General features: G+C 44.7%; 1 protein-coding gene across 3 annotated transcripts in view; it reads left to right on the forward strand.

The window, feature by feature from the left end:
- ARHGEF6 (Rac/Cdc42 guanine nucleotide exchange factor 6) overlaps nt 1–13,917 on the forward strand; it is a 100,654-nt gene that overhangs the window by 18,510 nt on the left and 68,227 nt on the right. For 2 of the 3 annotated variants that reach the window (XM_069943112.1, XM_069943110.1), the window contains exons 4-7: nt 4,178–4,305; nt 5,744–5,945; nt 10,170–10,240; nt 11,032–11,126. In XM_069943112.1, coding sequence (XP_069799213.1) covers nt 4,178–4,305; nt 5,744–5,945; nt 10,170–10,240; nt 11,032–11,126 — 496 coding nt within the window. Of the gene's footprint in view, nt 1–732; nt 806–2,612; nt 2,710–4,177; nt 4,306–5,743; nt 5,946–10,169; nt 10,241–11,031; nt 11,127–13,917 lie in introns of those variants that run through there. The other variant, XM_069943111.1, reaches the window with a different exon arrangement.

A 13,917-nucleotide genomic window follows, 5' to 3' on the forward strand; every position in this document is an offset into this window, starting at 1 on the left:
ATTGCATGGAAAATAAGTCTCCACACCACTAATTTCTCTAATGAGAGTCAGCGCCCCCTACTGACAGCAAAGACAATGAATTGCCTGAGTCGGCCTGCTGTATTATTTAAATGCTTCTGCTGCCAAAGGAAACAACTCATGGGAAAATAGGGCAGAATTGGGGATCTTTCTCCAAAATTAGCAACTGTGCAAATATTCTTTTTTTTTTTTTTTTGCAAAAGATTTTAACAGAAAACAAAAATTGTCAGACCACAAAACAAGGTCAGCATAAGTCACAGGAAATATCAACGTTATACAATAAAGAGATTACAAACAAAGCAGAACTATGAAAGTAATAAAGCTGATTAACCTACCAACATATCATCACAAAAATTAAAGAATATGTTCATACCCAGGGGCGGACTGGGCCACCGGGGGACCGGGGAAACCCCCGGTGGGCCCCAAGCAGGAGTAGGCCCCTCAGGGAGCACGGTCCCCCCGCATCGGGGGCCCCCGTGCTCCTGGGGGGCCCACTCAGCCGCCGGCACCTTCCCTTCCTTGTGATCGCAAGCTTGCGATCACAAGGGTGCTGCCGCCGCCGCCGCCCCGACAAATGAGCAGCTGCTGGTCCCGGCAGCGTCATCACCACTGAGCTCTGTGCGCGGTGCGGCTGCTAGGACTTCCGGTTCACGTAGCGCATACCGGAAGTCCCAGCCGCTGCGGCGCGCACGGAGCTCAGTGTTGATGGCGCTGTCCGGGACCAGGAGCTGCTCGTCTGTCGGGGAACAGAGAAGAAGAGACCAACGACGGGGGAGCGTGTTGACAGGTGAGTTGAGTTTCGGTTTTGTTTTTTTTTATCATAGGGGGGAGATGGACAACATGAGGGGGGTGGGGGGGAGATGGACAACATGAGGGGGGTGGGGGGGAGATGGACAACATGAGGGGGGTGGGGGAGAGATGGACAACATGAGGGGAGGGGAGAGATGGACAACATGAGGGGGGTGGGGGAGAGATGGACAACATGAGGTGGGTGAGGGAGAGATGGACAACATGGGGAGGAGAGATGGACAACATGAGGGGGAAGAGATGGACAACATGGGGGACCAGGGGGAGAGATGGACAACATGGGGGACCAGGGGGAGAGATGGACAACATGGGGGACCAGGGGGAGAGATGGACAACATGGGGGACCAGGGGTAGAGATGGACAACATGGGGGACCAGGGGGAGAGATGGACAACATGGGGGACCAGGGGGAGAGATGGACAACATGAGGGGGCAGAGATGGACAACATGGGGGACCAGGGGGAGAGATGGACAACATGGGGGACCAGGGGGAGAGATGGACAACATGGGGGACCAGGGGGAGAGATAGACAACATGGGGGACCAGGGGGAGAGATGAACAACATGGGGGGGGGGAGAGATGGACAACATGAGGGGGCAGAGATAGACAACATGGGGGGGGGGGAGATGGACAACATGAGGGGGCAGAGATAGACAACATGGGGGGGGGGAGATGGACAACATGGGGAGGGGAGAGATGGACAACATGGGGGGGGGAGATGGACAACATGGGGGGGGGAGATGGACAACATGAAGGGGAGATGGACAACATGAAGGGGAGATGGACAACATGGGGGAGAGATGGACAACATGGGGGAGAGATGGACAACATGAGGGGGGTGGGGGAGAGATGGACAACATGAGGGGGGTGGGGGAGAGATGGACAACATGAGGGGGGTGGGGGAGAGATGGACAACATGAGGGGGCTATAGGGGGGATGGCCAACATGAGGGGCTATAGGGGGGATGGACAACATGAGAGGGCTATAGGGGGAGATGGACAACATGAGGGGCTATAGGGGGGATGGACAACATGAGAGGGCTATAGGGGGAGATGGACAACATGAGAGGGCTATAGGGGGGAGATGGACAACATGAGGGGGCTATAGGGGGGGAGATGGACAACATGAGGGGGCTATAGGGGGGAGATGGACAACATGAGGGGGCTATAGGGGGGAAATGGACAACATGAGGGGGCTATAGGGGGGAAATGGACAACATGAGGGGGCTATAGGGGGGAAATGGACAACATGAGGGGGCTATATGGGGGGATGGACAACATGAGGGGGCTATAGGGGGGGTGGACAACATGAGGGGGCTATAGGGGGGGATGGACAACATGAGAGGGCTATAGTGGGAATGGAAAACATGAGAAGGCTATGGGGGGGATGGACAACATGAGGGGGCTATGGGGAGATGGAAAACATGAGGGGGCTATGGGGGGTTGGACAACATGAGGGGGCTATAGGGGGCAATGGACAACATGAGGGGGCTATTACTGAGGAATCGACAACATGAGGGGGCCATATGGGGTGAATGGACATGAGGATATCTATATTGAAGAAGGACAACTTGAGGGTGCTATATATATGGGGATGGACAGCATAAGGGGGGTACCTATATGGGGGATGGACAATATGGGGTGCCATTTATAAGGGGGACAACAGAGGGGGGACCATATACTGTAAGGAATATATATATGAGGGCGTACAAGGGCCAATACAGATGTGCAGTTTGTAGAGAGATGAGGATGGTGACATAGTGAGGAGCCTAATATGTCTGTCTGGCAGATTCTGTGGATTCGTGGCTCATAGAAGTTCTCATTATGGCCCAGGACGGATGGAGAAGATGAAAAGGGAAGAACTCCGATCAGAGAAGACGTCCCCTGTGAGTCACCTGATATATTTGCACTGTAATGTATATGGTGTATAGAGCCTGTGTAGAGCTGTGTCTACCTCTATATGACTGGATGAGGTGATGGTGATCTGTGTACAGTGAATCTTATTCAGTAGCAGTGGTGGTGTTAGTCAGTATGTGGTGGTATTAGTCAGTATGTGGTGGTATTTGTTGCTTGTAATCCGGTACTGTGTTTTATTGGTCTTAGTATACTAGATTTGGTCAGTAACAATATAGGGATGGTATTGGTTGTGGTGTGGCGGTAATATTTTGCCCTTGTATACTGGTATTATACAGGATTTGGTCAGTAACAGTATGGCGGTAATATGTATGGTGATAATATTTCCCTCTGATATACTGGTATTATTAGTAATATCACTCTCAGTATACAGGATCTGGTCAGTAACAGTATGGCGGTAATTGTGGCGGTAATATGTATGGTGATAATATTTCCCGCCTATATAATGGTATTATTGGTAAAATCAGTCTCAGTATACAGGATCTGGTCAGTAATAGTATGGCGGTAATATGTGTGGGGATATTTGCTCTTTATATACTGGTGTCATTGGTAGCTGTATGACTTTTGTATCTAAGTATACAGCGTTATCATACAAAGGAAATTGTCTTATAGCCCAATTACACCGGCCAATTATAGGTAACAAGCGCTCCTAGGAAGCCCCATGTAAAAGTGTCAGAGATCAGCTGACAAGCAAATGCCCCATAGTCGGCTGATTTGATCTTTTGTGCGGCTGTAAAAATCATTGCTGTCGGCCGCACATCTCTGTGTATTCCTGCCCTGCTGATTAGCAATAGTTTGCAGCCCCATACTGCCCCAAATCACGCCGTGTAACTGGACCCTTATTAATGTTACCATAGATAAGTATGGTGGCTGAAGGGTGGGCCCTAAGAATGATTTCCCCTGGTGGGCCAAGGCACTCCAGTCCGACACTGTTCATACCAATAAGTAAATAAACTGACCACAAGGGGCACTAAACACAAGACGACACAAAACACCGGGATAATGAAAAAACACACAAAAAAAAAAAGGGTGGGGGAGAAGGGGGGGAGGGGACTGTGCAAATATTCTTGATGCAAAATATTCCATTGCGTTATTTACACTGCTACTGTGCAGAACTATGTATTTAACAGGTTACTATTACAAGTAAATTGTGTGTGCAATATGATCCTACAGTCACATGTTTTACGGTACCATCTTCACCCACATCTCCCTAAACTGTAGTAATATCTGCATTTAGTTTTCTTCACATTTATATTTGTGGCATTCCTTTTTTTTCTCTTTTTTTTGGTCTGCAAAAAAACAATAATAATAATAATAATATATGATATATAAATATGATATCCTAATATGTATTATTATTATTTATTTAGTTAATATTCAGTGTTTTTTTTATTGATTATTCCTGATTCTTCTTTATATTTGTATCTATGTGTTTGACAGAAGAGTCATTGAAGAGGCCATGCTCTCGAAGAGCTTCTCAGTCGCATAGCTCCATAGCGTCCTCCCATATAAACACTCAGGGAACAGATAGCTCAGCACGAGTGCTACGGAGGCAGTCAAAACCTATGGTACGTCTTTGCTTATGAGCATTACAGGCACTTTGAAGGAGTTTGATACATCAAAATAATAAATTGTTAACATTTCATTTCATAGTCCATCTCTATTTTTTTAGTTGCGGTAACACAGCCACCAGTGACCACAGTGTTTCCTACATATCACAGGAGGCAACTCATGCAGCTCTTGGTTCATGTCTTAGCAATCAAAGAGATTAAAGTAGATCTTTTCCTAATGTGCAAGAAACAAGGCTCAATACTATTTGTGGATAAATATATATTTTTTATTATTTGATTCGGCATTTTCATGTAGTGTTCTAATGTATATGGCTGTGAGGAGTCCTGGTTCCCCTATCCACAGAGTTAATTGTAAGTTCTTTCTGAACAAAAACTAAAAAACTGCCACTGTGAGTGGGTGGGGGACTCTCTGGCTTTCTCTGTGAGTGAGTGAGTGAGTGAGTGAGTGAGTGGGAGAACAGGGCTTTCAGTCTTTCTCTGTGAGTGGGTGGGGGAGCAGGACTCTCTGGCTTTCTCTTTGAGTGAGTGAGTGAGTGAGTGGGAGAACAGGCCTCTCAGGCTTTCTCTGTGAGTGGGTGGGGGAGCAGGAGTCTCTGGCTTTCTCTGTGGGTGGGGGAGCAGGACTCTCTGGCTTTTTTTTGGGAGTGGGCAGGGGCGGCAGGGCTCTCAGGCTTTCTCTGTGAGTGGGTAGGGGAGCTGGACTGTCACTCTTTCTCTGTGAGTGGGTAGGGGAGCAGGACTCTCAGGCTTTCTCTGTGAGTGGGCAGAAACTGCTGTCCCAGGCTTTCTCTGTGAGTGGGTGAGGAAACAGGACTCTCAGGCTTTTTCTGTGTGAGGAGATGAGGATGCAGGACTTTCAGGGTCTTTTTGTGATTGGGCAGTGACAACAGGACTCTCAGAGTTTCTCTGGGTGATGCCTTGAGGAGCAGGACTCGCAGGCTTTTTTTGTGTAAGGAGATAGGGAATCAGGACTCTTAGGCTATATTCACACACCCGTAGTGCAGCCCGCAAACACGGACCCGCGACCGCGGCCTGCACTACGAATGTGCATCTGTAGTGGTCCGTGCTTCACGGAGCACTACATTCACACATCATTACCCTAGCGATCCGGACCGCAATATGCAGTCCACATTATGGACGTGAAAACGGGGCCATTAAATACCATGGGTTTGGTAGGATAGACAGGATAGGCAACAAAGAAGACCTGACAGATACACAGCTGTATTATTTTCTAATTTCACTAATAAGAAAAATAGAATATAAGAAAAATAGAATAAAATAAGCAGAAATGGTGACTTATTAGTATGGAATCATATAGTGTCGTAACTGGGGGCAGGGACTTATTGGGCGACCTGTGCTGACATGTATACATTTCTTCTGCCCCTGTCTGGTGAATTCTGAGAGTATATTTACATATAAAATTAATCTTTTTCAGGACATGACAGGAAATGGCAGTATTCAGTTAGTCGTGAAAGCAAAGTTTAGTTTCAAGCAGCAAAATGAAGATGAATTGTCATTTTCCAAAGGTGACACTATCCATGTCACCAAAGTAGTAGATGGAGGCTGGTGGGAAGGATCACTGAATGGCAGAACGGGCTGGTTCCCCAGTAACTATGTCAAAGAATTTAAACCTAATGGTAAGTATAATGTAAGAGTAATTGGAAAGAGAAAGTAAATAAAGTCTGCACTCCACTCGTACCATGGTGCTCGTAGGTAAAGTAATATCCAAAAGTAGAAAAATCTTGGCACTCACGTCTAGCTGCAAATCCTTATTTATTTATTTGTCGTCCTATGTTCATATAAATAAAAACGGAATTGCAGCAAGACGTGAGTGCCGAGATTTTTCTACTTTTGGAAAGAAAAAGTGTTGGAAATGAGTTATGTTTCTTAACCGCATGTGTACTGCCTACTGACTAACATCTTCTGACCAGTCCACAAGGAGCTCTGCCAGTACATCCCCGAATCTGCAAAAAAGGAGAGACGACTGCCAGCGATGGCAGAGGTGGTTATTACCATCTCTGCATTCCCAGTCTCTGTGTATACAGTACTCAGCAGGTGTCGTGTACATAGCTCAGCAGGAGCCCTAAAGCTTCCTGCCTCTGTCATGGCAACAATGTGATCACTGACTACTGGATAGCATACCCAGATCAGCCCATATACCCATTATCAGTCAGAAGCATTGCTAGTAAGGAGCAGGAAAACACCAGATCCTCAAAATTTTAACACTGTAGGCCCCACATGCGTAAACAGGAGACATATGGCCTGTAGCAAAGAGAAACAATATGCATATATCCATACTGTCAGTTCCCAGATCACACAAGCCTTGCATATATATGGTTCAGGGAAGAAAAAGAGCGCTGCACCTCACACCCATGGCTGACACCAGTGCCTCTCGGCTTGCATATATATCTTCTGCACTGCTGTGTGATCTGGCATCCCAATCGCCCGTCCTTCTCTCTGGCCGCCGCTGTATCTTCTGTATTGCCTCCTCCAGAATGATTGACAGCTGGATAAGGTGGGGGTGTCCTGAAGACAGCAGCTGCCAGAGAGAAGGAAGAGAGACACAGAGAGCAGATACTGGATCACACAGGAGAGAAGGTATGTATGCACTGATTGTGTGATCTGGAAACTGACAGCACGGATATATGCATATCTGTGCTGTTTGATTTCATGGTGGCACAAACAATACAAGGATTTTTTGTGCTGCCCAGCTACTCGATTAATTGTGCCATGTAAAAGCACTGCAAATGAGCACCGATCTTACTGATTAGCGATCATTTGTGCCCACGGACAGCCAAAGATCGTGACATGTGAAAGGACCGAAAGGAGGCAGTATTATCTCTATAATATCTCAATATGTCATCCCCAGTTACATAATAAATGAAAACATGCCTGTCACAAAGGCCGCTGACTCAATTGGCAGTGAATTCCGCTCTGTGGCCGGAAGGTCGGGCATCCATGAATACGATCACGCCACAACCAGAGTGTGGTCATATCCATAGATACCCAAATGTGGCTACAGAGTGGAATTTACCGCCAATCGGGTCAGCGGCCTTTATGACAGGTACTCTTGAAGCATTTTAGCTGCACTTTGTGGTTGAAATTTGCAAAGAAACATTCTCTGGGTTCACTAGGAATGTAAATCATCTCAACGTGTTCTACTTGGGATAATGCCAACATTCAAATCGTTTTTCTGGTAAAATTGTCTACCAGTTTTATGTACGACTATAGGCACACCTATATTCCTGTTTGATGGCTATCATGTTGGTGACATGATTTAACAGATTTCCCTCTATAGCTTTTGTTCATTTTATACAACCCCTGGTAAAAAGTATGGAATCACCAGTCTTGGATGAGCACTCATTCAGACATTTTATGCTGTAAAACAAACTCAGGTCAAAAACATGATACAATATTAAGGTCATTCCAAAGTGCAACTTGTTGGCTTTCAGGAACACTCAAAGAAATGAAGAGAAAACATTGTGGAAGTTAGTGAATGATACTTTTATTGACCAAGCACAGGGAAATAAATATGGAATCACTCAATTCTGAGGAAAAAAGTGTGGAATCATGAAAAAAACATAAACAAAAGACCATTCAGAATACATCACTAGTATTTAGTTGCACCACCTTTGGCTTTTATAACAGCTTTCAGTCTTTGAAGCATGGACTTGATGAGTGACAAACAGTATTCTGCATCAATTTGGTGCCAACTCTCTTTGATAGCAGTTGCCAGATCAGCTTTGCAGGTTGGAGCCTTCTTGTGGACCATTTTTTTCAATCTCCACCACAGGTTTTCAATTGGGTTGAGATCTGGACTATTTGCAGGCCATGACATCGACTGAATGTGTCTTTCTTCAAGGAATGCCTTCACTGTTTTTGCCCTATGGCACGATGCATTGTCATCTTGGAAAATTATTTCATCATCTCCAAACATCTGTTCAATTGAAGGGATGAGAAAACTGTCCAAAATGTCAATGTAAACTTGTGCATTGATGGAAGAATTAACCACAGTCATCTCCCCAGTGCCTTTGCCTGACATGCAGCCCCATATAATCAAGGACTGTGGAAATTTGGTTGTTTTCTTCAGGAAGGCCTCTTCATAAATCTCACTGGAACGGCACCAAACAAAAGTTCCAGCATCATCACCTTGTCCAATGCAGATTCTTGACTCATCACTGAAGACAACTTTCATCCAGTCATCCACAGTCCATGATTGCCTCTCCTTAGCCCATTGGAGTCTTGTTTTTTTATGTTCAGGTGTCAATGCTGGTTTTCGTTTAGCTTTCCTGTATAGAAATCCCATCTCCTTTAGGCGATTTCTTACGGTTCGGTCACATACATTGACTCCAGCTTCCTCCCATTTGTGCTTCATCTGTTTAGTTGTACTTTTTCGGTTTTCAAGACAAATGGCCTTAAAGGGGTTGTCCGGCGATAAAAAATTATTCACAGAATAACACACATTACAAAGTTATACAACTTTGTAATGTATGTTATGTCTGTGAATGGCCCCCTTCCCCGTGTTTCCCCCCACCCACGCTAGACCCGGAAGTGTGGTGCATTATACTCACCGCATATCGTGTCGTCCACGGTCTCCGATTGTCAGCAGTGACGTCTTCTTCGGGAGCTTGGCGGATCTTCCCGAGTGCCGGCCACCCTCTGCAGCGTCATCCGAAGCTCAGCCGCGATTGGCTGAGCATAACTGTGCTCAGCCAATCGCGGCTGAGCGGCTGATGACGCGGCCACGTCATCAGCTGCTGAGCCGCGATTGGCTGAGCACAGTTATGCTCAGCCAATCGCGGCTGAGCTTCGGATGACGCTGCAGAGGGCGGCCGGCACTCGGGAAGATCCGCTGGCCTCCCGAAGAAGACGTCACTGCTGACGATCGGAGACCGTGGTCGGCACGTGACAGGTAATGTATAGCGCACCACACTTCCGGGTACACGGGTGGGGGTGGTGGGACACGGGGAAGGGGGCCATTCACAGACATAACATACATTACAAAGTTGTATAACTTTGTAATGTGTGTTATTCTGTGAATAATTTTTTATCGCCGGACAACCCCTTTAAGTTGTTTGTCTTGACGCTTTGATGTCTTTCTTGGTCTACCAGTACGCTTGGCTTTAACAACCATTCCATGCTGTTTGTATTTGGTCCATATCTTGGATACAGCTGACTGTGAACAGCCCACATCTTTAGCAACCATGCGTGAAGGGTTACCTTCTTCAAGAAGTTTCACAATCCTCTCTTTTGTTTCAAGGGACATTTCTTTTGTTGGAGCCATGGTTCTCGCCACTCCACTTCGTCCAGCAGCCCTCCAAGGTGTCATGACTGCAGGTGTTTTTAACTGCAGACTAACGGGCACATCTAATCTGGGGCAGGTGTCCATTTAGGGAAAGGAAATAGACTGGGTGTGTCCTTTTTTTCTACCTCCAATTTGAGTGATTCCACACTTTTTTCCTCAGAATTGAGTGATTCCATATTTATTTCCCTGTGCTTGGTCAATAAAAGTATCATTCACTAACTTCCACAATGTTTTCTCTTCATTTCTTTGAGTGTTCCTGAAAGCCAACAAGTTGCACTTTGGAATGACCTTAATATTGTATCATGTTTTTGATCTGAGTTTGTTTTACAGCATGAAATGTCTGAATGAGTGCTCATCCAAGACTGGTGATTCCATACTTTTTACCAGGGGTTGTATGTGAGTTTCTTTATTTTTGAGACCCCCCGTGTAACAGTAAATGCTATATGACCATATATTAGTAGTTTCACTAAAGAGGTTGACTAAAGATAAACTTGGATTTTGACTTGGGATTTGACCCCCCTGAATATATGTCATATAAATGTATCTTCTCTTCCAGATAAACCACTCTCCCCTAAGGGACTGAAAATTTGTGATGGTGCTCAGCTAACCAAAAACTATTACACAGAGGTAAGTGACGATGATGGTAACTATTATGATATAACATGTTTAATATAGAAATACAAAGGTAGAAGTTTCACTCTGGAGTAGCAGATCATTTAATAAATAGATAGGAGCTAGATCAGCGATTGTTTACAGAGCCTACTAGACGGCTCGACTATCGTGCAGCAACTCCTGTATATATCATGAGCAATGTCCGTGCAGCCCATGCCTATTTAGCGTAAAATAATAAAATATATACATACCTCTTCACGCTTCCTGGTGTCTTCCTGGCTCCTGCCCGCAGCCGCCACGAGAAATGCAGAGCCGGTCTCTGAAGTAACAAGCCGCTAAGCCAATCACTGGCTGCGGTATTGTCATGTCTCTGTCAGTGATTGGCTGAGTGGCCTGTCACTTTAGAGACCGTCTCTGAAGTTCCACCGGTGGCTGGAGAAGCCAGGAAGATAGCAGGGAGCATGGACCATGTTTGTATATACTTACTGATTCAGCAGATAATCTCTGCCCCCAGAACACCACTTGCCCGATTTGGCCATGGCTGTGCTTGTCCAATCCAATCTTATCTCAAGCATTAGCATAGGCCAGGCGTGGACACTGCTAGGGTGGTTTTGTAGTTGAGCAATCCTCCATATCCACTACAATATTAATGCATCAACCTGTTTTAGTTAATCGTTCGACTTCATTCTCACCTTGGAGAATAACTTTATTGATAAGAGATAATTATGAATCATTTCCTATCATTTCCTATAACTTTGTGACCTGAATATTATTCTTCATTTCCATTTGAAAAAAAAAAAAAAAAGGTTGTGCAGAATATTCTGGAAACCGAGCGAAGCTATGCAAAAGAACTTCACTTACTGCTGACAACGTATCTCAGGCCTCTTCAGACATATGATAAGTAAGTTAAAAAGGCAGGGTCTATGGTGACTTTTCTCATGCAGTGTTTTCTGTATGATCTTGGGATGTTGATGACGAATCTCATATGGTTTGTACATTGCAAACGGTAAAGGGAATCTCATCTCCCAGGCCCTACCTGAGGAGCTGACAGTGTGCTGTAGTTGACAGTCCCCTAGTGAGCATGGTACCGTTTGGTAATGTGTCAGCGGAGTGAATTATTTAAAATCTTTTACATCTTCTACTGTAATGAAGAGTTAAAGAGGAGTTGTGGCTCAGTGTTTGTACCACACTCTGGTGCATCTCACCACTCCTTCCTCCTCCCTTTTCTTCATGAATATTAATGCTGCCCGGCCTCCTGCTCGCTCAGCTGTCAGCTGTCTCTGATTGCAGATCAGCCCTCTGTAGGCAGTTTATGTCTGAAAGAAACACTCAGATATAGGTGAATCTCTGAGCCCAAATGTGTTGAAGCTATGGTCTAGGGGTAAATCATCTTTCTAGAGAACAACTGCAGGTCTTTCTTAGTTCGAATCCCCTGATGAAAATGAAATATAGTTATGTATTTTTTCTTTTTTTTCATTATTCTATCATTTTTAAAAGTGCAAAGAATTCCCAATCAGGTCTAAATTAGTTTAAAAATTAGTTTTTTTTATTCAATGATGCTGAAAATATGTAATATACTTATTTATTTATTTTTCTCAAGATTGTATTAAAAACTAAACTAATTTAGACCTAATTGGGAATTATTTGCACTGTTAAAATTAAAGGGGTAGTGCGGCGCTAAACAATTATTCACTAAATAACACACATTACAAAGTTATACAACTTTGTAATGTATGTTATGTTAGTGGCCCACTTCCCCGTGTTTCCCCCCACCCACGCCACCCCCGGAAGTGTAGTGCTCTATACTCACCTGATCCGTGTCGACCCCCTCCGCCATCTTGTGACAATGATGTAATCTTCGGGCGGCCGGCTTAACCGCTCTGACCGTCTGAGCGATTTGGCCGGCGGCCCGAAGATTACATCATTGTCGCAAGATGGTGGACGGGGGTCGACACGGATCAGGTGAGTATAGAGCACTACACTTCCGTGGGTGGGGGGAAACACGGGGAAGGGGGCCATTCACTAACATAACATACATTACAAAGTTGTATAACTTTGTAATGTGTGTTATTTAGTGAATAATTGTTTAGCGCCACACTACCCCTTTAATACAATAATGAGGAAAAAAAATAAAATAAATAAAGGCCTATATTTCATTTCCATCAGGGGATTTGAACCATAGAAAGATAAGCTGGTGTTCTCTGGACAGATGATTTACCCCTAGACCACAGCTCCAACATAGGTAAGGATATTCAATTATATCTCATTGCAGATCAGTCCTCATTTGACAAATACTGACTGACAGCTGAGGGAGCAGGAGGCCAGGCAGCATTGATAATTCATGAAGAAGAGGGAGAAGGAAGAAGTGGTGAGGTGTGCCATAGTGCGGCACAAACGCTGAGCCACAACTCCTCTTTGACACTTTGTTACAGTAGGAGACGTGAGATTGTGAATAGTCCACTCCACCGACTCATTACCAAAAGGTACCATGATCACTAGGACACTGTCAGCACTACAGCACATTGTCACCACTGTCAGGGTTCTAATGCTGACAGATTCCCTTTAAATAAATTAGATATTATATAACACTGCCTTTGTGTAATGTGGCATGCTGTTTTGATACATACCTATTTGAGATGAGCAAACCTCGGGCACGTTCGGGATCGTCTGGGATCATCCGGGATTACCGGTGTCTGAAGAAGTTGGATGCAGCAATAGGGAGTCCAGAAAAACACAGATACAGTCTATGGTCTGTAATTCTTGAAAGAGAAATGAGACAGTGTAGGAATTTTTGAGAGTACTGTGGTTGCATGGTATTGTACACAGCTTTGATACGTCCTCTTCTGAGTAGACTACAAAACTTCTCGCTGTAATATAGTCGAGTAAATAATAGCTGGACCTAAGTAGTTTGATTCCAGTTATAGGAATCTATTGTGAAATGGCTGTGCATGCAGTTACCTAATATATCTGTTAAGGTTCACTTAGAAGTCACCGAAAAGAATCCACTTTACATGAGACATTCCACCCCAGTAGAGGAACACTGTGTCTTGGGTGCCGTAATATCTGATATCAAATATTCATAAGACACTTAACATAATGAGGTCAGAGATTTAGCATCATCTCTAGCTGGTAATAGGCAATAATAGTCCTTGTAAGATAAATTGCTTTGTCTTTGGCACCAAACCAGTTGCATGTGATCACCTTGACATCATTTAAATTAGGTAATTAATCAAAATAATAGGCAAATTAGATGATATGGGTGTGTTCACACATTCAGGTTTTTAATTGCCAGGAATGGATGTGAAAAGAAAAGAAATTCTAATGTCCTCCATTAATATAATCTGTTCCTGGCTTTGCATGCAATAATTGCATGTGAATGTGTGAACGCACCCTAAGGATTGGGATTTTAAATATTAATTTGAGGTCATTTTGTGGCCATTTTGCACCTGCATTGAATGAGCGGACAGTAGATTGGAGCCTACCATAGAATGGAGCCTATGGGATCGGTGGAAATTCAACGGGAGTGTGTGTGTGTGTGTGTGTGGGGGGGGGGACGTAATCCACGACAAGTTATCTGCGTGATTTTACACCCCCTGTCCCTGGAATGTACAATCAGAAAACTTACTTTATAAACTTGGCGCCCTGTATGTAAATTGCCCCCAAGTAGTCATCTGGACAAAACAAATGGCGAC

Source organism: Dendropsophus ebraccatus, chromosome 10 (genome assembly GCF_027789765.1).
Source record: "Dendropsophus ebraccatus isolate aDenEbr1 chromosome 10, aDenEbr1.pat, whole genome shotgun sequence".
Classification (NCBI taxonomy): Eukaryota; Metazoa; Chordata; class Amphibia; order Anura; family Hylidae; genus Dendropsophus; species Dendropsophus ebraccatus.